Source organism: Perca flavescens, chromosome 15, assembly GCF_004354835.1.
Source record: "Perca flavescens isolate YP-PL-M2 chromosome 15, PFLA_1.0, whole genome shotgun sequence".
Lineage (NCBI taxonomy): Eukaryota > Metazoa > Chordata > Actinopteri > Perciformes > Percidae > Perca > Perca flavescens.
Window position 1 is genome coordinate 34,909,974 of NC_041345.1, and position 23,993 is coordinate 34,933,966.

A 23,993-nucleotide genomic window follows, 5' to 3' on the forward strand; every position below is an offset into this window, starting at 1 on the left:
ATTTTAAAATTTAGATTTTTTTTACAATTTTTTAAACGTTTGATATTATCATTAATTAACTCTCTCTCTGTGTATATATATATATATATATATATATGTGTGTTTATATTATATTATTATATTATATATGTAACTAAATGTTCCTAAAAGACTTCCTGTGTTTCCTGTTGTAGAGGGCGGGGCTTCAGTCTTCAGCCACATGATTGGACGTAGTTCTCGGGGAAGAAGCCCCGGTTGCCGTGGAGAACCCCCTCGCACCAGCCGTCAGCGTGGCGATGCGTCAGGTAGATGACGTCGCCGGGGGTGAGCGACAGGTCGTCTGGTTTGGATGCCTCGTAGCTGTACAGCGCCGCCACTGGACAGGAAACGGAGAGACACACAGTATATATATATATATATATATATATATATATATATATATATATATATATATATACACATATATATTTGTTCTGTAGAAGTAGAATTAGTAATCTATATATATGTAGTAGTAGTAGTAGTAAGAGTACCTTTCTCAAGGTATTGTGGGGGCTCGTCCGTGTCGTAGTCTACCGGTGGAGGGAGGGGAGGCATGAGGTCATCAAACCCTCCGAGATCGTCCAATAGGAGAGGAGGGGGCATGGCTGGGAGCTCCAGATCTAAGAAACACAGATCCTGTGAGTGACAGCTGTGATTGGCAAGTCCGTTTAAGGAGGCGGGGCTTAGGCAGAAAGCAGCAGAGCTGATAGTTTACATGCTCAGAAGCTGAGCTGTTGTCTGTCTATCTCTGTCTGTCTGTCTGTGTCTGTGTGTGCGTGCATGTGTCTGTGTGTTTGTGTGTCTGTGTGTGTGTATCTGTGTGTGTGTGTGTCTGTCTATGCATTCGTGTGTGCGTGTCTGTGTGTGTGTCTGTGCATGTGTGCGTGCGTGTGTCTGTGTTACCCAGGTGTAACAGTAGTTAGAGTTTCTTACCCAGGTGTAACAGTAGTTAGTGTTTCTTACCCAGGTGTAACAGTAGTTAGAGTTTCTTACCCAGGTGTAACAGTAGTTAGTGTTTCTTACTCAGGTGTAACAGTAGTTAGTGTTTCTTACCCAGGTGTAACAGTAGTTAGTGTTTCTTACTCAGGTGTAACAGTAGTTAGTGTTTCTTACCCAGGTGTAACAGTAGTTAGAGTTTCTTACCCAGTTGTAACAGTAGTTAGAGTTTCTTACCCAGGTGTAACAGTAGTTAGTGTTTCTTACCCAGGTGTAACAGTAGTTAGAGTTTCTTACCCAGGTGTAACAGTAGTTAGTGTTTCTTACCCAGGTGTAACAGTAGTTAGTGTTTCTTACCCAGGTGTAACAGTAGTTAGAGTTTCTTACCCAGGTGTTGAAGGTGAGCAGGTAAGCAGAGTCGATGTGAGGAAGAAGAGGAGTGCGGGAGCAAAGGAAAGGAGGGAGGAGGAGCGTTGGGGGGAGGGTAGGAGGGAGGAGGGGGGATCATCACTGACAGACAGACAGGTTAGAGAGACAGACAGACAGCACACAGACAGACAGGCAGGCAGACAGACAAAGAGACAGACAGATAGACAGGCAGACAGAGAGACAGAGACAAACAGCACACAGACAGAGAGACAAGTCAGTATCACCTGTGTTTGTGTTCATAGATAATGTGTAGAGACACAGAGCTCCAGACTGAAACATCATCTGATAAGATAAAGGTCTGCAACCTTCCTGGAATCGTCTCCAGGACTTTTAAAAGTTCCTTAATGACTCCTGAATGATCCTGATCAGGATCCTGATCCTCTGACCTCCTCTGGGAATCCTGCAGCATCCCCAAGGCCCTTATACAGTTCTCAAGGACCAACTACTTCCTCCTGAGACCTTCTTAAGCCCAGCCCAGCAGTTCGGCTTTAAGGATAACTAGAATTCCTAAATCCTGAAACTTACTGAAGGCCCTCATAGAGTTCTCACAGACCCCCTAACTTCCTAAAACAACCCCCCCAAGGGCAAGGGCAGGGTTTCTTTATTTGTCTACCTTGGGAGACCTTTGTGTTGGAACTCCTGAGACTTTTGTAAAGACGATTACAATTCCTTGATCTTGAAACTTACTCAAGACCCGCGGTCTTGCCTAAATCAGTCCTGGAAACTTCTTAAAGGCCCCCTGAATTTTCTTTAAGCATCCCTAAAAATGACTCTTGGCACCTCCCCTTAAAAATGCTGACACATCTCATAGCCTACCTAAAGCTCAAAGCACTTTCTCTAGGACACCTATGACTTAATTCATGACCCAGCATCTCCTTTAACACTCCTCAAGAACTCTTTCTACCCCAAACAGCCTCAAGAACTCAAACTTTTCTCAAGCACTCTTTCTACCACAAACATCCTCAAGTACTTCTTGAATCGACTCAAAGCCCCTTAGAAGAAACTCAAGAACATCATAACTTCCTGAAGATAGGGTAGAACATTCCCAAAGACCCACTATACCCCTCAAGGACTCTTAGTACTCCAACCATCCTCAAGAACTCCTACAACTTCCTCTAGGACAAAAATTACCTCTAGAACCTCCCCAACCGGCCAAGCACTTACTCAAAAACACCCCAAACCTTCTCAAAGACCCCTAGATTCCCATTAATGATTGGAGTAACATCTTCAAGGACTTCTAGTACCCCTAACCAGTGTTTTCCCATGATTTGTGGAAGACTATGGTGCACATACTTGGTGGGGGGTTTAGGATTCCTCCCTCAAGATAAATAAATAAATAAATAAAATGTTACATTGCAACACACAATGCAATTTGACATCATTTTGGATCGTTATTATCTCCATATCTATGTCTGAAATGTTGGAAAAGCTAGAGTAGATAATACATAAATAACACTCAAAAAGCTTAATGACAAAACTTGCTAAATAAGTCCACTAGGGAACCGGCACCAAAGACTAATAATGACTGGGAAAACCCTGCTCCTAACATCCTGAAGGACACTCCCCAAAGGACCCGTAGGTTCTCCTCAATGATTGGTGTAACCTCCTCAAGGACTCTTAAAACATCTTGAAGAACTCCTAGTGCCCCAAACATCCTTAAAGACTCTTGGAACTAATCAGTCTTAATTTGTTTCTATTTCTGTTCTGGAAACCAGATGCAATAAAAATGTTTTAGCCCCGCCCACAACATTTCGATCCACAAGCGACAGCAGTCGACGGGAATGTCGAGTGAGTGTGAACGAGTGTGAACTATTTGATAAAGCTTATAGTTAGGGAGTGAGGAGTTGCAGTGTTCACCTAACTGGCCCACCTGCCTCTCTTCATAATTGTTAGATTAATAATACATAACAAAGTAGAGGGAGACAGGCCAGCCAAGCCCGATCCGGCAGGGGGAGAGTTCTAAGCCCGAACAGGCTACCTCTCCTTATGACCTGTCTCTCTTAGTTACGCTGTTATAGTTACGCTGTTATAGTTCTAGACTGCCGGGGACTTCCTTCCTTTGACACACTGAGCTGCTCTCTCCTCTCCCTTTCTATTACTATTACTATTTGTGTGTATCCCGTCCCAGAAATGCTTGTACGTTGGGCCTGTCACTTAGAGAGGTAAGTTGATTTTTGCAACTGATTGGCTCGAAAACCTACGCAGGACGGCAGACGCTTAACGCTTAACGTCTTGCGATTTAAAGTCCTCCACAACGAAATACAGTCACTAATTACACCGCTTAGCTGTATTTTAACCGGACCTGTCTGGCCGCAGTTTCTCCGTTGTTTGCAAAAACTTTCCTCCGCTCCGTTAGCTAACGTCTAGGTATTTGTTGTGCTAACAGCTAGTTAGCCTGCCTGCTAGCTGGAGTTAAAGCGACCCACTCAGGATTTTGCCTCCTGGGAAATCTATTCTATATTTTGGTAGCAGTAACGGGCTATCCACAGCTTGCTAACACAAGCAGGAGCACTTGCATTGTATTTCAACTTGTGAAGGTTTTTAGGTGTTAGGAGAAGGCCTCCATCAACGTTGCTACTAGCTAAACTACCTAATCTAGCAAGCTACACGACACGATGCCCCCCCTCAGCTGTTCACCTGGCTGTGACTCGTGCCTCCTGTTCAGCCAGAAGATAGTGGAACTTGAAGCCAGAATATTGTCTCTCCACCAGATCAAGGCAAGTGAAGAGTTCCTCGACTCCATTATCATTGGAAGTTCCCCCCACACACACACTGATGGATGTTTTGATTCCACTGTGCCCTGCAATACTCTCACCCCACCACGCACTAATACAACCTCTGTCCCTGTTGTCTCTCCTCGGCTTCTGCCGAGGACCCAGCCAGCTCTGCTGACCAGCTCCACTCCACACCAGCTTGAGCCATGGCGTGTAAGCAAGCACCAGAGCAGGCGGTCAGGACAGCGCTCAGCCCCAGCCCAACCCCTACAACTAGAAAACCGCTACAGCCTTCTGATGAACGACGAGGAGTTCCCTTCTCTGCCACGTCCCCACGCAGCTCATCCTGGTCCATCCACACAGTCGACGCGCCCATTGAGGGCGGACTCTCCCCCCTCGGACTCATCAACCTCCACGCTGGTCATCGGAAGCTCCATGGTAAGGGACCTCCACATTCCCCCATTACCTAGCGGTCCCTCCAAGGTCTACTGCTTCCCCGGTGCCAAGATCCGTGACATCCAGCACAAACTTCCCGGCATCCTCGCCCGCCACGCCAAGGTCGACAACATCATCGTGCATGTGGGCACAAACGACATCAGAGAGAGACGGTCGATAGCACTCCAGGAAGACTTCACCACTCTCATCACCATCCTGATGGGCACAGGTAAGCGGATTGTCATTTCTGGGCCTCTACCTACCTACAGGAAGGGTGCAGTGAGATGGTCCAGACTGTTCTGGCTCCACACCTGGCTGGAACCACTCTGCACTTCCCTGGGCATTCCCTATGTCGACAACTTCAACTTGTTCTGGGAGATGCCCAACCTGCTGAAGCGTGATGGTCTCCACCCAAACCGACACGGAGCCAGGCTGCTATCTGACAACATAACGACCACACTGACAGAAGGCAAATATTGACATTATGTTGAAAATATCACAGATTCATGTCCCCCAGGTATTGATCCTGATAGCACTATACAAGTGGATGAATCTGAAAATGTTTTCTGTAGGATAACATGTAGTACTAGTATTAGTCCAGTAACGTGTAGTACTAGTACTATTCCAGTAACATGTAGTACTAGTACTTTTCCAATTATAATCAACAACAGACCACACAAAGTGGTGAATAGAGGGGCAATACTTAACAACCTAATTGGAATTAAAACTACCACTGCAATGATAGAAAAGGATAGGAAAATTAGATGTGGATTACTAAATATCAGATCTTTATCTTCTAAAGCAGTACTAGTAAATGAATTGATATCTGATAATCAAATTGATCTATTTTGTCTTACTGAAACCTGGCTGGGCCATGAAGAATATGTTAGTCTAAATGAAGCCACCCCTCCCAGTCATATTAACACTCAAATTCCTAGAGGCTCAGGCCGAGGAGGGGGAGTTGCAGCCATATTTGATTCAAGCCTGTTAATTAACCCTAAACCCAAACTAAATTATAACTTTTTCGAAAGCCTTGTTCTTAATCTTCAACATCCAACACGGAAATCAGAACAGCCAATTATATTTGTTGTTGTCTACCGAGCTCCAGATCCGTATTCTGAATTTTTATCTGAATTCTCAGAGTTTTTATCATGTGTAGTCCTTAAATCAGACAAAGTACTTATTGTAGGTGATTTTAATATCCATGTGGACGCTGACAATGATAGCCTTACTACTGCTTTCAACTCATTACTGGATTCAATCGGTTTCAGTCAGAGTGTGCACAAGGCGACGCACTGTTTTAACCACACCCTCGACCTTGTGCTGGCATATGGTATTGAAATTGAGGATTTAATAATATTTCCGCAGAATCTGGTATTATCAGATAATTTTTTAATTACTTTTGAATTCTTGCTACCTGACCATACTAAACCAGATAGCAGCTTCTACACTAGATGCCTATCTGACAGTGCTATAGCTAAATTTAAGGAAAGTATTCCTACAGCATTCCAGTCTATGTCGTGCCCTAACATAACAGAGGACCTCTATGTTAACCTCAGTCCCTCTCAAATTGATACATTTGTAGACGGTGCTACGACTTGCCTACGGACAACCTTAGATTCTGTCGCTCCTCTCATAAAGAAGACGATAAAGCAAAGGAAAATAGCTCCTTGGTATAACTCCCAAACTCGCAAATTAAAACAAATCTCACAAAACCTTGAAAGAAAGTGGCGCTCCACCAAAGTGGAAGAATCTCGTTTGGAATGGCAAGAAAGTCTCAAAACCTATAGGAAGGCCCTAAGAAAGGCCAGATCAGACTATTACTCATCATTAATAGAAGAAAACAAGAACAACTCAAGGTTTCTTTTCAGCACTGTAGCCAGGCTGACAGATAGTCACAGCTCTACTGAGCCATCTATTCCTCTAACTCTGAGTAGTGATGACTTCATGAGCTTCTTTAATGATAAAATTATAACAAAAATTCATCATCTTTTGCCCTCAACTTCTAACGGTTCATCTTTAAATGCAGGACCGCTAGAAAGAACGACGAGTCCCGACATATACTTAGACTGCTTTTATCCTATAGACCTTCAACAATTAATGTTAAAGATATCCTCAGCTAAGCCGTCTACCTGTCTGTTAGACCCCATCCCAACGAGGCTACTCAAAGAAGCGTTACCCGTGGTTAACACTTCATTATTAGATATGATCAACATGTCCTTACTAACAGGTTATGTACCGCAGTCATTTAAAATAGCTGTGATAAAACCTCTTCTGAAAAAACCCACCCTCGATCCTGAGGTCTTAGCAAACTATAAACCTATATCTAACCTTCCCTTTCTATCCAAGATCCTTGAGAAGGTGGTTGCTAATCAGTTATGTGATTTTCTACATAGCAACAGCTTATTTGATGATTTTCAATCAGGATTTAGAAAGAATCATAGCACAGAGACGGCACTGGTGAAAATTACTAACGACCTTCTAACTGCTGCAGACAAAGGATTTGTCTCCATTCTTGTTCTACTAGATCTTAGTGCTGCATTTGACACTATTGTTACAGAGACTGGAACACTTAGTTGGCATTAAAGGAATCGCACTAAGCTGGTTTAAGTCCTATTTCTCTGAACGATCCCAATTTGTTAATGTTAATGATAAACCCTCCAAGCACGCTAAAGTTAGCCATGACGTTCCTCAAGGCTCAGTGCTTGGACCAATTCTATTTTCCTTATATATGCTTCCTCTAGGTAATATTATTAGGAAACACTCAATTAACTATTACTGTTACGCAGACGATACCCAATTATATCTGTCAATTAAGCCAGATGAAAGTGGTCAGTTAGCAAGACTTCAAACGTGTATTGAGGATATAAAATCATGGATGACACACAATTTCCTGATGTTAAACTCAGACAAAACTGAAGTTATTGTGATAGGACCAACTCACCGCCGAACTTCGTTTTCGAAAGATATAGTTACCCTGGATGGTATTACCCTGGCCTCCAGCACTGCTGTCAGAAATCTAGGAGTTATTTTTGGTCAGGATATATCCTTCAACGCCCACTTAAAACAAACCTCAAGAATAACCTTTTTCCATCTTCGTAACATTGCCAAAATTAGGAATATCCTGTCTCACAACGATGCTGAAAAACTAGTCCATGCATTCGTTACTTCTAGACTAGATTACTGCAATTCCTTATTATCAGGTTGCCCAAATAAGTCCCTTAAGACTCTCCAACTGATCCAGAATGCTGCAGCACGTGTTCTGACGAGAACTAAGAGAAGAGATCATATTTCTCCTGTATTAGCTTCTCTGCATTGGCTTCCAGTGAAATCTAGGATCGAATTTAAAATCCTCCTCCTGACTTACAAAGCTCTAAATGGTCAAGCACCATCATACTTAGAAGAGCTCATAGTACCTTATTGTCCCACTAGAGCACTGCGCGCCCCGGAATGCGGGTCTACTTATGGTTCCTAGAGTCTCTGGAAGTAGACTGGGGCCAGGGCCTTCAGCTATCAGGCTCCAGTATTGTGGAACCAGCTCCCAGTCTGGGTTCGAGGAGCAGACACCGTCACCACATTTAAGAGTAAACTGAAAACCCTCCTCTTTGATAAAGCTTATAGTTAAGGAGTGAGGAGTTGCAGCGTCCACCTAACCCGGCCCACTGCTTCTCCTCGTAGTCATCAGTTTTATATACTGTATAATTAATAATCTAGCGAGAGTAGAGGGAGGCAGGCCAGTACAGCCCGATCCGGTTGGGGAGAGTTCTAGCCCGACCAGGCACCTCTCTTTAACCTGCCTCTCTTAAGTTATGCTATTCAATTCTAGACTGCCGGGGAGGCTGTTCCTCCCTAAGACACACTGAGCTGCTCTCTCATCTCTACTTGTTACTTTTGTATGCATCCTGTCCAAGAAATGCTTGTTACTAATCTAGCTCTGGGGAGTTTACTCCCCGGAGTCCTTATGTTTCTACTTCTAATTCTCTGCATTTCCCGGCCGCATCCTGCTGCGCCCTGCTGCGTCCGCAGCATCCACCCGTGCTCTGCAGCGCCACGTCACATCCCGCAACGCCCTGCTGTGATGTTCCTATGCACAGAGTAGTCAGGATCCGGTATAGGAGACTGCACTACTCAGTATGACACGATGTGCCCTGCTATGACATGAACTTCCACGATAACCTTCGAAGTCAATGTGACTTCTAATGTGACTGTTATCACCACTGTTCATCACGCCCCCAACCGGTCCGTCAGACACCGCCTACCAAGAGTCTGGGTCTGCCGAGGTTTCTTCCTAAAAGGGAGTTTTTTCTTGCCACTGTCGCAATAGCCACTGCTAATGCTTGCTCTTGAGGGAATTACTGTAATTGTTGGGGTTTTGGAATTTATAGAGTGTGGTCTAGACCTACTCTATCTGTAAAGTGTCTCGAGATAACTTTTGTTATGAATTGATACTATAAATAAAATTGAATTGAATTGAATTCAATAACAACAATAGCCCAAATAAAGGTCTCAACATCTTTCAGGTGTAATGATTATGCACAGAATTAAAAAAAAAATCTGTACTGAGTTTCTATTGGATGACAGCGTCTTCCTCCTCTTACATGATTGCACAGCAGGCAGGAAGAGAGAGCGTGTGTAGCGGCAGCGGGAGGCAGGTCCAGAACGGACTCTCAGAGACAGAGAGCGAGTAGTGGGCGGCGAGCGGCGGTGGCGACTCCTCCTGGACGGGAGGGTCACTGAAGAAAAGCATCAAGCAGAAGAAACTGAGCGGGAAAACACCAGAGAAGAGAAGAAACAGAAAAACACCACAGAAGTAACAAAGGCTTAAATTGCCCTTTTTTGAATGAATGTTTGGTGGGGTGGCTTTAGGAACAGCAACAGTCTTTCTGCTCACTGTAAAAGCTTTTTGTATGAAGGAGTTGACACATCCCAATGAAACACTCGCAAACAGACAGACAGACAGACAGACAGGTACCATCTACTTCCTGGCTGGGTGGAGGTGGAGGTGGAGGGGCTGGCAGCTCATTGGGCAGCGGAGGGAAGCCGTCATCATCAGAGGGAGGAGGGGGGGGAGGAGAGGGAGGGGGGAAGCTGCTCTCCTCCACCACTGAGGGGACAGAGGAGACGTCATGTCATTGTGATGTCATCATGCTGTCACTCAGGTTAACCAATGACAGATTTACACATATAGAATCCAGTTCAGCCCCAACAGAATGCAGCAAAATGTTTATTTAAACTCAGGCTTCATCTCAACTGCTACATCTTGGTTTTAAAAAGGAATATCTTCTGCTACGTTTCTCCCTCTCATTCCCCCTGTTCTGGTGTTTCCCCCTCTCATTCCCCCTGCTCTGGTGGAGATGTATGCTGCGTTCATGCCACCTGGGAATAACAGGCACCGCCCCCCTGGTTACGTTGTTTTTCCGACTGGCAGCGTTCACATGGTCGGGATGAGTGTTCTTCTTCTTCTGTTATATTGGGCGTTTGGCATAACAACTTGTTTCATGACTGCCACCAACGGTTGGCCGTAGCCGAGAGCATCAGGTGGTGAAAACATGGAGACACAATAACAGAAGATTCTCTGCTGTTTTCTTATACGAGCATCCAAACAGCACATGGACAGGTGTGTGTTTGTGTTATCTGCAGGACAACCAATGGAAAAGACACGGATAATGTGTTTTTTTTTATACAGGCCTATTTATGAATAATTTTAAACATGTTATGTCTGTGTATGTTTCTTGGCAGAGGCATTTGTCCACAATAAACAGTTTATTATCATTGAAATATGTTCAGTGAACCAAAGTTGCCTCCATCAAACGTCAGTTGTCAACAACGCGTCACCAACTGGGGACCTCGGGTATCTAAATCCAGCCCCAGTTCCCCTCCTCCGGTTCCCACAGGAAGTTAATGGTGACGTTTTCACTGGGAAAAACGTTTTTCCGATGTCCATGAACGCACGGTAGTCTGAATCAGTTGAAGATGTTTTGGTTTCACACTGACCTGTCTCTAGGCTTAGGGGTGGAGCCGGTGGTGGTGCTGCGCTGTGATTGGTCACTGAAGGAGGAGGGGGAGGCGGAGGGGGGGGCAAGGCCGACATCTCTCCGGGTAAATCAGGAGGTGGAGGGGGCGGGGCCGGGGCGTCAGTGACATCATCGTGAGGGAGAGGAGGAGGAGGGGGCAGGGCATCGAGCGGCAGCGTGCTGATGATGTCACTCTCAGGTGGAGCCTGGTAGGTGGAGGGGATGGTGGGCGGAGCCACAGGTTTCCCAAAACTAGAGCTGAGACACAGAAAGGTTCGGAAGAAACATTTCCGATCAGAGCTGAAACTTACACAAAGTACTTCTACTTCCCTAAAAGACAACAGTATGAAAAAAACACACACACACACACACACACACACACATTTCCGGGACAATAACAAGCAACAGAAGATTTGCCTAACTATATATATAATAGTGAATGTAAAAAAATAGTTATTACCCGCTGACAGGGGGCGCCACGGGACACTGCACCGGCTCTGGGGGTTTGTTGGACCTGAGACACACACACACACACACACACACACACACACACACACACACACACACACACACACACACACACAGTTAGAGATGTGAAACAGGAACTTGTTGTTAATAGTGGAGTCTGTCCATTGATGTGCTGTTTGCTTTTTATGTCTGCTTTTCAAAACAGTTAAATATCAGATATCTTTTTGTTATCTTAGCAACATTTCTCAAAAACTCTGTAACAGAAAACCTTTGTTTAGAGTGTTTTTATGGATGAAATGCAACAAACATCCAAACTATTCAGCACTCTACAAACCCTTCAACACTCCTGATATATACATTCTATCCTGCTGAATTCTTACTTCTGTTATTATCCTTTTTATTTGGTCTTTCGTGTCAGAATGTATTAACCCTTTAACACGCGGTACATATGTGTTTTCTCATGTCCTTGATTTGCAATAAAGAAAAACAGAAGTGAACCTGGTGGAGGCGCCGTGTTTACGGATGGTTCCTGTTCGCTCCGACTGTTTCCCAGAGACCTGGAAGGGGGGGGGCAGAGACAGAGTGTGTGTTAATGTGTGTGTGTGTGTGTGTGTGTGTGTGGGAGAGAGAGAGAGCATCAATAGAGCCTCTCAGGCCTCAGCAGCTCTAATGAGTCTCTCTAAACATTTTCCCACGCTCAACAAAGACTTTCTGTCTGTGTATGTCTCTGTGTGTGTGTGTGTGTGTGTGTGTGTGTGTGTGTGTGTGTGTGTGGGTGTGTGTGTGTGTGTGTGTGTGTCTGTGTAATGTTTTTACAAACTACTTCTGCACTGTGTTTCTGCTGAACACACAGCAATACTGTCACTTAAAAGTGCTGATTTTTTTTAATGGAGTTTGGTACACAATGTCCTTTTTGAAAGATCCTCTTTAAAAAGAGACACTACACACAAAAAACATCATCTTTCAGTCTCTTTATCTTCCACAACGTTACATTAATTTTTTTAACCAAAGGTTAGCATCAGATAAGGCCTCATTTGCATATTTTATCAAAACATTTCAGAAAAATTTTAATACAAAGATATATGTTTTAATGTATGTAATTAACTGGGAAAGGTCTCCACTCCACAGTAGCACTTACATACAGCAAACTTTCCAGATACATTCCTATCTATATTCTGAAGGTTTTTACAGAGGGGTTTGTTCCCATATCATTCATAGCCTGATTTATGTAACATTCTATACCTAAAAATGTGGTGAAAAGGGATTTTTTTATGGCTGTTGACACCATATTCTGATTTATGCAGTAATAAAAGAAGATATCCAAAATCCCCTCTGTAAAACCCTTTGACGCTAATATGTCAACTAAATAAAAGAAGAATTTTTAACACGGCTTTTTCTAATGTTAGGCTCTTGTGAATGTTGACGCATTGTTTTCAGGGTGTAGTGAAGCTGAATCCCCTCCTGGCACTTTTGGAGCTTTTTTTTGGATAAATGATGAATCTTTGTTAAGCTGAATGTTATGCATTTCTGGAGGAAAAAAAGCAATGCGGGTATTTGACGTAACTTGAATCCTGCAACTGTACGATACATATTAATGGGGTAGCTCTTTAAGACACCCAATGAGATGACATCACCTAAGCCCATCACCATGTGTGATCAACGAACTATGTACAAATATATAATATATACATGCCATACAAGACAGGCCCCGCAAGTAGCTAGGGCCATGCCCAAATGGCAGAAGGACTGTCCAGGCTGGTCCGCAAGTCCCAAGATCCAACGAGGACCCAGTTAAAACTGAGCCTCACCTCCGCACCACACAAAGCACACGCTGGCTACCACCTTCAGGCAAACTGCTATGCCTCACAATTAATAAAAAAAAGGCAGCCTCATCATCTTCACTATCCTTGTCTGTTCTTCTCCAGACCCTTCATCCCTCTCTTTGTGTTCTTGGTGTTGTGTAAGTATGTTGCAGCATATACCATCATTGCCTTTGTAGGAACAATAACTGGTACAGGCCAGACCGGCAGCTGCACAGCTGCACTTTGCTCATGTGCACGGTTTCAACCCGGCTTTGCAACCACAGCTGACAACATCTAACAAAGCAGGAGGAGCAACTGGACTTGAATCCTGGGTGGGCATAATCAGTTCCTGTCCTTACTTTAGGCCCATCTTCTTGTCCCACCCAAACAAGGTGATATCCACAGCCGGTGGATCAGGCTGGTCTGCTGCTTTCAATAGCAGCACCTGTAGGTGGGCAGGTCTTCCATGAAGGAGCATATTGTGCTCTGTAGGAGGTAATGTCTTCAGTGCTAGGTGCCTTTTGCGCTTTTGGTAAATTTCATACCGGGCTGCATCCAAGGTTACGGAGTTCCTCTGATTGTACAGAACCAGAAAGAAAGCCCTCGTTGCTTTTGTGATCTGTAAGTCTGTGGCTTCTGCCTCTCCTATACAGCGGAGAGGCTTACCAGGTATGACTCTCATGGCCTTGGTGCAGACACCTTCCGACAGGATATGAGGTGGTATCACATCCCGAAAGAGCATGCATGGCCAGAATGGAACCACATTGGTCACCCAGATTCTCTGCAGTGAGAACAGTGCCATTCCATTTTTCCATCTGTAGGTTAGTTGTGATACCAGCCTTCCAACACCAATAAACCATAAGCACAAAGACATCTGTGTCATGACTGAGAATGTGAACAGTTGAAGCCCCATGTCTGACGGCATCTAACACGCAAGATATAAGTGATATATCGGCCTCATCATGAGTGTCAACGCTTTCTGCTTTACTGACCATCATGATCTTACTTCCTACATTGTGGCGCTCTTCTATGTCTCTCATGATCCTTGGCAGACACCTGCAAATATCTGTCAAAGATGACAGATGCTGGCTGCAAGATCTGCCACTGTCCCAGACGATGGCCAAACCACGTGATAAATTAGCTGGGATACATCCACAATGACAACCTCTGGTGGCTGGGGATTGCAGACTGGAATTCCAAGCTGCTGGACAAGCACTGACTTATTGCCCTTTCGGACGCATCCATTGTCATCAATGATAGACAAGGGGACTGGGCCAAGCTCATATTTGAAGAGAGAAGAGAGCTCCATTTTTCTCTGGCCTCCCACCACCGTCAACACACCACAGTCGAGCAAATAATGACTCAAGGTCACAAACAACCTTCCCACTGACCTACATTCCTTTTTCTGGAACTTCATAGTCACTACCTTAAATGTAAACAAATTGAGGTTATCAACATTCACATCAAAGAGCAAGAGCTTTTGTGATTCTGAAATGTGAGATTATTGTGTTTACCATGAAAATAACCTAACATTTTGTCCGAAATTAATAAAAAATGTGTCTAAATGTATCCAAATTTGTTATAGAATTTCCATTTTGAAGTCTGAAAGTGCCAGAATTGAATTCAGAATCCTCTAAAACCTCTTAAACCACTCCAATATTGTAGATCATACACATCTATTGTCAATCTGGACGATTCTGCTAATTATGATAATTGCTAAACATATGCAAATTAGCATCCAGGAGTTTCTGTATGCTGGGGACCCATACTGCAATAAAACTTTAGTGTACTCAACATTTCTGGGATCACAATGGGGCTCTATGGGCTGGCTTCTAGACTATGTTCAGATTTCTACTCTGGAAAATGTATGCAAATTAGCACATTACTGTATTTAACAAGATAATGCTTAATTTCCATATTTAAACATAAAATTCCAGAAAACTTGTAATACAAAAGATATTTGTCTTAATGTAAGTAATCAACTGGGAAAGTTTCATGGTAATATCTATTAGTTATTTCCCCCCCCCCATTCACTTGCAGTGTCTCCCCTTAAACACAACATTTCAGAAATAAATGTACATTTAAACAGACAGAAAGTCATATTAACTCCAGAGATTGACAGTGTGCATCTGTCTGAGACTCTCAGGAGGACATGAACTCTGTCTGAGTATAACATCCAGCCACAGCGACGCAGCGAAGGAAGATGAAGTTGAAATGAGGAACTTTTACCGCACGGTCACGTCTGTTTCTGCGGCCGCTGCAGACGCCAACGCTTCCTGTGACAGCAGACTTCTCTGAGAACTAACCTTCACTTCCTGTTGTTTCACACACAGACTTCACTCATAGACAAACTTCACTTCTGCTTTTGTTTTCTTGACTTCTTGTTTTGGGCGTCTCTAAATGCTGCTCTGTGTCTTTTCTTTTAGATCCTGCTGATTCACACCAACACACATCTCACCCTCCCAATCAGACCCTTTTAGAGAGACAACTGACCTGAATCAACCCAAGATGTGCAAAATAACTAACTCCTAATGACCATCTGTGGTCGGTTGAAACAGGTGTGTTCAGAACAGACAGACAGACATACAGACAGACAGATTTTATTCATCCTGAGGGAAATTATGGGGCATCCAGTAGCTTAGACAACCATAACACAACCAACACACATACATACATATATCTCACATTATAAAATCACTAACAGAAATTTTTATTCAATTATCCTTTCATTAACAGGTATTAAAAAACAAAAAACGAATGGTTGTTTGATTTTCGTTTTAAAATACAAAATTTGAAATTGAAATAGAAGGTTTTTTTTTTCCTTTTCATGGTCAAAAGGGTTTGAGAGGAATTTAAAAATATGCTTTGATATTCCTTTTCTATTTCATATCGTAATAACTATTATCACTCAAAAATAGAAATGAAAAAATCATAATGAAAAAATAACAGCGCCAGTGTACCAGTGTTGCTTTCAGCACAGGCTAAAATGACTTTGGATTCCTAGTTTGATGTGATTTTAGATATGGTGAAAAAAAGGCCTGTCATGTACAGCAATGTCTGTGTGCATATCACAGAGAAGTGAGGGTGTAATAGGACCCTAACCCTAGTCAAGGGAGAAGCCCACAGAGAGTCCATGAAAGCATCGGAACAACATATTTCAGCAAGGGTTTGCTCCTGCTCCTCCGCTCATGGACAGCTCCTACTCAGGCTCTCCGTCTCTGTAAGATTGGGAATGATTGAGATTTCTCTCTCACAGCTACCAGAAGACTTCACACTTTCAGACACGTTGCTCACGTCACATCTACGTCGCTCAGCCATCAAGTGACTTCTAATAAGAAGTCTTTCCTTCACTGGTCTTCGTGGAAATCTATGGGGTCGCTGTGTCCATTTCTTTGACTGTCTGTTTTTTTTGCACCTCTTTACATTAATATACATGGGTATGAAATACATCAGTAGGGATTCCAAAATATCGACTGTAAATATTAATATTAACAGTCTATGTTCCAAAGTTTAGCCTGTGCTGAAAGCAACACTGCTACACTGACGCTGTTGCCTTGGAAATGAAAACATCTGGTCTCTGAATATAAAAAAACAGGCCTTTTTTCATATCAATTTTCGAGTGACTTTATTTTCAGAGTTTCTATTTGCACCCACGGTACGAATAGCCTAGGCTACACAGCTGAGCTATTCACACCCTGTGTCGTAACAACAAAAACACGTTGCTTGCGTGCGATAGGTTGGATATTTCAACACACATGTTTCAAATGTATTTCATCTATTATATTAGTATCTTACAGAGAAGGTTAGTTGACGGTAACACTGTCCTACAGAGGAAAAGCTTGAAATGTGTGATTCTATTAGAAGAATCGTCCATAAAAGGAGCAGTTTGAAAGTAAATGTTCCACTGAAATAGATAGACTGGAATGTGTGAAGCCCGAAAAAGTATAAAGGAGGAGTTATTCTGATAGTTTGCTGAGAAACCTTGGATATATATATTTGGTACATGTCAACTGTTCTCCCTCTCCTGAAAGTTTGTTTGTTGTGTGAATAACGCTGCATTTAATCTAAATACATCGGACTCGTCTTGTGTCAAAATCTCCACCATCATGTCCAGATATCATTCCCGATATCAGCGTGCACCGAAATCATGGCCCTACATTCATCTTCAGCAGAAACTGGCATATTAAGAAAGTTTTGTCTCTAACTGTGTACATAAAGGGTAGCCTACACCAGGGTAAGAATAGCATCCACTTGTAATTTATACACTGGTACGATTAGCATACACTGCTAATTTTACCAGATGGGGTACTCATAGAACAGACGAATGTGTGCACCAGGGTACAATTAGCATACACTGCTAATTTTACCAGGGTAGAAATAGACTCAACCTTTTATTTTTTTGTTATATGAAATAGAAAATGAATATCAAAGCATATTTTTTAATTCCTCTCATCCCCTTTTGAGCATGACGTGTTGTATTTGAATTTCAAAATAATATATATATATATATATATATATATATATATATATATATATATACAGGGCTTGACATGAACTTTTTGAGGCACTTGTCCTTGGGACAAGTACATTTACGTTTCACTTGTCCATGAACAAAAGTCACTTGTCCGGGTAAAGATTCATCATTTTATAATTTTTTTTGTGTTTTGCTAATGCAGAATTTGAAGAAACCATTGAAAGCATCCAAACACTATCAACATTAATACAATTCAGTTTAAACAGTAGAAACAAATGTGTCCCAAGAATAGATTTCCCCTTCAACAAGAAAAAAGGATCTCCAGACTCATAATACAAAGTTATACTTTGCACGCCGGTGTGCAGAAGTTAATATATTGAGATTCTAAGTGAATATTTTAAAGTTTCTCATTACTTTCAGATTCCTAGTCAATATTCTAAGTTACTATGTCAATATATTGAGATATTCTGAGTTACTAAGTCAATATATTGAGATACTGAACCAATATGTTGAGTTACTAAGTCAATATATTACGATACTAAGCCAATATATTGAGATTAAGTCAATATTTTATCGTTTCTCATTACTTTGATATTCTTTGTTTATATTCTGAGATACTGAGTCAATATATTGAGATACTAATTCAATATTTTGACCAGAGGTAGTGGTGACTTGAACTTATACTATATCTAAAATAATTTTGTAGACACAACAATGGATTTTGCCACTAAATGTTGGTGTCAGCGTGTTTTTTTCTTTTCTTTCTACAATTTCACTTACCATGGGATCCTTTAAAAAGGTGTAGCTACTTTACAGTTGATTATTACCTGATACTTAATCCGCTACAAACGAGTAGCGGAGCAGCTAGTAACGTTACGAGGCAGAGAGCCAGCCGTCAAGAGTCAAATTAACTTCATGCTTCATCCGCACAAAGCACACTTCTATCGCCACGAGTGACAGCTTTATTCGGCTCGTTTTCTGTGAACGATGTGGGGACGGATTAACGTTAAAGCGTAGTTAGCATGCTAACGTTAGCTAACTAACACCGGCTGCCTGGCTTGCTGGTTCCGCGGTGCTTTCATGCTGTATCTCTTACAGAGAATGAGCTGAACAGTGGGCTGGGTCTAACGTCAGCGGGCTGGGTCTAACGTCAGCGGGCTGGGTCTAACGTCAGTGGGCTGGGTCTAACGTCAGCGGTCCGCTCTCCCGCTGCTGCTGGGTCTAACGTTAGTTAATGTATTTGTTTCAAATCGGTAAAGTAAAATCTGTAACATAAACGGAATGAGTGGCACATAATAACGTATATAATGCTTCATCCACACAAAGCACATTGCTATCGCCACGAGTGACTTCTGTTTTCAGCTTGTTTTCTGTGAACGATGTGGCGAGGAGGTAATGTTAAGGGGGAGTTAGCAAGCTAACACCGGCTAGCTCGCCGTGCTTTCATGCTGCTTTGCTTTCGGAGAATGCGCTGAACAGCGGGCTGGGTCTAACGTTAGCGGCCCGCCGACCCGCTGCCCGGGATTGTGGGGTAAAATATGTATTTGTTTCAATTCTGTAACATTGACGAAATGAGTGGCATTTTGATTTGTTTGAGTTTTAACTTGTCCAGTGGGGCAAGTAAATTTCTCTTCCACTTGTCCTACAAAAAATCCACTTGTCCCGGACAAGCGGACAAGCCTTAATGTCGAGCCCTGTATATATATATATAAAAATATTTAAAAACAAAAATCAAACAAATATTAGTTTTTTGTTGTTTGATACCTGTTTATGAAATGAAAATCGATTGACCAAAAGATACACTGACCCGTTAAGTTGATTTTAAATATGCATCTGTCCTTAGCATTGATCTTGAAGTTTGTATTTATACCCAAAAGATTTCCAGGTGTGAATGGAACTGTAATGTTTAATATGGCTCATTACCTTAGAACAGACCAGAACACCTGAATTACTGAGAAAGTCATTCTTATTATTTAATAACCACGACTGAAAACTATTACAGTAGGGAGCCGGTAAAGCTGGACTTTGGAAAAGAAACACAGGTGTATGCTGTACCTTCATGCCGTGTCCCAGGCTGTCCAGCTGCTGGTAGCTGATTGGCCGGCGGCTGTACGGGGGGCGGGCTTGAGTCCCAGCCGGAAGCTGAGGGGGGGGCAGGATCTTGTGGCTGCGCGGGACGCGTCTGACCGCCGTGAAGACGCCAATCTCTCTCCGAGAAACCTTCTCTTTGTGCATCTCCACCGTCTGGCCGGGACACACACAGACAGTAACTAAGTACATGTACATTGGACTTCAGTCCAAATATTGAGGTACTTGTACTTTACTTGAGTCTTTTCTTTTCATGTCACTTTCTACTTCTACTGCGCTACATTTCAGAGAGAAATATTGGACTTTTTACTCCACTACATTCATCTGTTACAGCTTTAGTTACTAGTTACTTTAGTTACTCCGCTACATTCATCTGTTACAGCTTTAGTTACTAGTTACTTTAGCTACTCCACTACATTCATCTGTTACAGCTTTAGTTACTAGTTACTTTAGCTACTCCACTACATTCATCTGTTCCAGCTTTAGTTACTAGTTACTTTAGCTACTCCGCTACGTTCATCTGTTACAGCTTTAGTTATTAGTTACTTTAGTTACTCCGCTACATTCATCTGTTACAGCTTTAGTTACTAGTTACTTTAGTTACTCTACATTCATCTGTTACAGCTTTAGTTCTAGTTACTTTAGTTCTGTACATTCATCTGTTACAGCTTTAGTTATTAGTTACTTTAGTTACTCCGTTACATTCATCTGTTACAGCTTTAGTTACTAGTTACTTTAGCTACTCCACTACATTCATCTGTTCTTTGTTACTAGTTACTTTAGTTACGCTCATCTGTTACAGCTTTAGTTACTAGTTACTTTAGTTACTCCACTACATTCATCTGTTACAGCTTTAGTTATTAGTTACTTTAGTTACTCCGCTACATTCATCTGTTACAGCTTTAGTTACTAGTTACTTTAGCTACTCCGCTACATTCATCTGTTACAGCTTTAGTTACTAGTTCTTTAGTTTCCGCTACATTCATCTGTTACAGCTTTAGTTACTAGTTACTTTAGCTACTCCGCTACATTCATCTGTTACAGCTTTAGTTACTAGTTACTTTAGCTACTCCGCTACATTCATCTGTTACAGCTTTAGTTACTAGTTACTTTAGTTACTCCGCTACATTCATCTGTTACAGCTTTAGTTACTAGTTACTTTAGTTACTTCACTACATTCATCTGTTACAGCTTTAGTTAGTTACTTTAGCTACTCCACTACATTTATCTGTTACAGCTTTAGTTACTAGTTACTTTAGTTACTCCACTACATTTATCTGTTACAGCTTTAGTTACTAGTTACTTAAAATGGGAAGAGAGTTCTTTACTTTGAACTGACTCACACACCGCTGCCCAGGAAACACAGAGAGAATCCATCCAATCAGAGATGGAGGAATGTACAACACTTTAAATCACAGCTGATTGGTCAGAAGTGACACAAAGAGACGGAAAACAGAGGCTCCATTCATTCATTCATTCAGTCTAACCCTAACACACACACACACACACACACACACACACACACACAAATACACACAGAGACACACACACAGAAACACACACACACAGAAACACACACACACACACACACACACACACACACACACACACACAGGTCTGCAGGAAGACCAGCTAACATCATCTTTAAATAAAGTATTAAAGTGCTGATATTATGCTCATTTTCAGGTTCATAATTGTATGAAAGGTTATATCAAAATAGGTTTATATGGTTCAATTTTCAAAAAACATCATATTTTTCTTGTACTTCACATTGCTGCAGCTCCTCTTTTCAACCTGTGTGTTCAGCTCTCTGTTTTAGCTACAGAGTGATACATCTCACTTCTGTTCCATCTCTGTTGTGAGTCACACATGTGCAGTACCTAGGTAAGGACTACTAGCCAGTCAGAAGCAGAGTATGAGGGCGTGCCCTGACAGTACCTAGGTAAGGACTACTAGCCAGTCAGAAGCAGAGTATGAGGGTGTGCCCTGACAGTACCTAGGTAAGGACTACTAGCCAGTCAGAAGCAGAGTATGAGGGCGTGCCCTGACAGTACCTAGGTACGGACTACTAGCCAGTCAGAAGCAGAGTATGAGGGCGTGCCCTGACAGTAACTAGGTAAGGACTACTAGCCAGTCAGAAGCAGAGTATGAGGGCGTGCCCTGACAGTACCTAGGTAAGGACTACTAGCCAGTCAGAAGCAGAGTATGAGGGTCCTGACAGTACCTAGGTAAGGACTACTAGCCAGTCAGAAGCAGAGTATGAGGGCCCTGACAGTAACTAGGTAAGGACTACTAGCCAGTCAGAAGCAGAGTATGAGGGCGTGCCCTGACAGTACCTAGGTAAGGACTACTAGCCAGTCAGAAGCAGAGTATGAGGGCGTGCCCTGACAGTACCTAGGTACGGACTACTAGCCAGTCAGAAGCAGAGTATGAGGGCGTGCCCTGACAGTACCTAGGTACGGACTACTAGCCAGTGAGAAGCAGAGTATGAGGGCGTGCCCTGACAGTACCTAGGTAAGGACTACTAGCCAGTCAGAAGCAGAGTATGAGGGCGTGCCCTGACAGTAACTAGGTAAGGACTACTAGCCAGTCAGAAGCAGAGTATGAGGGCGTGCCCTGACAGTACCTAGGTAAGGACTACTAGCCAGTCAGAAGCAGAGTATGAGGGTGTGCCCTGACAGTAACTAGGTAAGGACTACTAGCCAGTCAGAAGCAGAGTATGAGGGTGTGCCCTGACAGTACCTAGGTAAGGACTACTAGCCAGTCAGAAGCAGAGTATGAGGGTGTGCCCTGACAGTAACCAGGTAAGGACTACTAGCCAGTCAGAAGCAGAGTATGAGGGTGTGCCCTGACAGTAACTAGGTAAGGACTACTAGCCAGTCAGAAGCAGAGTATGAGGGCGTGTCCTGACAGTAACTAGGTAAGGACTACTAGCCAGTCAGAAGCAGAGTATGAGGGCGTGCCCTGACAGTACCTAGGTAAGGACTACTAGCCAGTCAGAAGCAGAGTATGAGGGCGTGCCCTGACAGTACCTAGTTAAGGACTACTAGCCAGTCAGAAGCAGAGTATGAGGGCGTGCCCTGACAGTAACTAGGTAAGGACTACTAGCCAGTCAGAAGCAGAGTATGAGGGCGTGCCCTAGGACAGTAGCCACCTAGGTAAGGACTACTAGCCAGTCAGAAGCAGAGTATGAGGGCGTGCCCTGACAGTAACTAGGTAAGGACTACTAGCCATTCAGAAGCAGAGTATGAGGGCGTGCCCTGACAGTACCTAGGTAAGGACTACTAGCCAGTCAGAAGCAGAGTATGAGGGCGTGCCCTGACAGTAACTAGGTAAGGACTACTAGCCAGTCAGAAGCAGAGTATGAGGGCGTGCCACGCTAGCAGCTAGGCGAGCATTATAACGTGTGTTACAAAGTGACCACGTTTGTCTCTGAAGTAAAGGCTGGACTACAGTAGAGCTGTTTGGAGCAGTTGGTGAACAGTGTTTTCTGTTGGAGATGGTAAGTCCCTTTGGGGGGACTTTGGGCTTTTTTGACTTTGTAAACGTATAATGTGCACAAAAAGATATATAACACAATAAAGGAAAGGGAAAAAGCCAAAAAGCATAATATGAGCACTGTAACACACAGAGGAAAACAGTGGACTGTCACTGTCAGTACCCGATCCGTTCCACCTGCACAATCCGTTCTGCGCATGCGCAAGATGTTCACCTATGCGCAGATGATAATACCTTTTTACGACCTGCCCGATCTGTTCCACGCTAGCCTCCACCCAAGCTAACGTTAGTTTAGCTAACAGCTAATTCGGCTAACCGCTAGCCGACAAATAACGCATGCACAGAACAACACAGTCTCACTCCCTACTCGTCAAATGTATGACGCATGGTCAAGGACCCTGGCGTCAAGTTTCAACCAAATAGGGGTACCCTTGACGTTATTTTTCGATGAGGGGGTCCGTCAGATAGACATTCATGTTATTCCCTCACCGTCGGATATCGACGAAAGAAAAAAACACGCCCCCCGCCCCTTAACTCGAAAATCTGTGACAGTTATTGGTATTTTTAGCCCAATAACCGCTGTTTTAATCAACAATATTCACGAGATAGTATTATGGTTTATATGTATTTCTTTTTATGTTATTATTTCGGTATATTTCGGCCAGGGAAGCTGGATTGCTTTTTTGTTGATTTATATTTTTTAAACTATAATGCTACATCTATCAACATTTATTTAGATGTTATCATGGTATTCATTTCTTTACTTTAATAATATTATTTCGGTCTTATTACCGGTGAAATATTACAGTATAGGTTAATACAGAACATTACGATATGATCCGAGCAGGAAGCATTCAAAGCCGATAGGCCTATCCCACAATGCAATGCGGCCATTCATTTCAAAGAATCGGGCAGCGATCAGCTGGTCTTTAACGCCAGGATCGCTTCAATATACATATATACAGTCAGTGGTCAGTATTACTACAATATACATATATACAGTCAGTGGTCAGTATCACTTCAATATACATATATACAGTCAGTGGTCAGTATCACTTCAATATACATATATACAGTCAGTGGTCAGTATCACTTCAATATACATATATACAGTCAG

At 42.8% G+C, this 23,993-nt stretch overlaps 1 protein-coding gene across 3 annotated transcripts in view; it reads right to left on the reverse strand.

The window, feature by feature from the left end:
- Nucleotides 1-61: 61 nt before the first annotated feature.
- The window catches only part of abi3a (ABI family, member 3a), a 31,393-nt gene continuing 7,461 nt past the window's right edge, over nucleotides 62-23,993 (reverse strand). For all 3 annotated transcript variants that reach the window (XM_028599765.1, XM_028599766.1, XM_028599764.1), the window contains exons 4-10: nucleotides 19,346-19,534; nucleotides 11,513-11,571; nucleotides 11,007-11,060; nucleotides 10,527-10,804; nucleotides 9,505-9,636; nucleotides 510-638; nucleotides 62-355 (exon numbers count right to left, since the gene is read on the reverse strand). In XM_028599765.1, coding sequence (XP_028455566.1) covers nucleotides 192-355; nucleotides 510-638; nucleotides 9,505-9,636; nucleotides 10,527-10,804; nucleotides 11,007-11,060; nucleotides 11,513-11,571; nucleotides 19,346-19,534 — 1,005 coding nt within the window. In that variant the 3' untranslated portion in view covers nucleotides 62-191. The remainder of the gene's footprint in view (nucleotides 356-509; nucleotides 639-9,504; nucleotides 9,637-10,526; nucleotides 10,805-11,006; nucleotides 11,061-11,512; nucleotides 11,572-19,345; nucleotides 19,535-23,993) is intronic.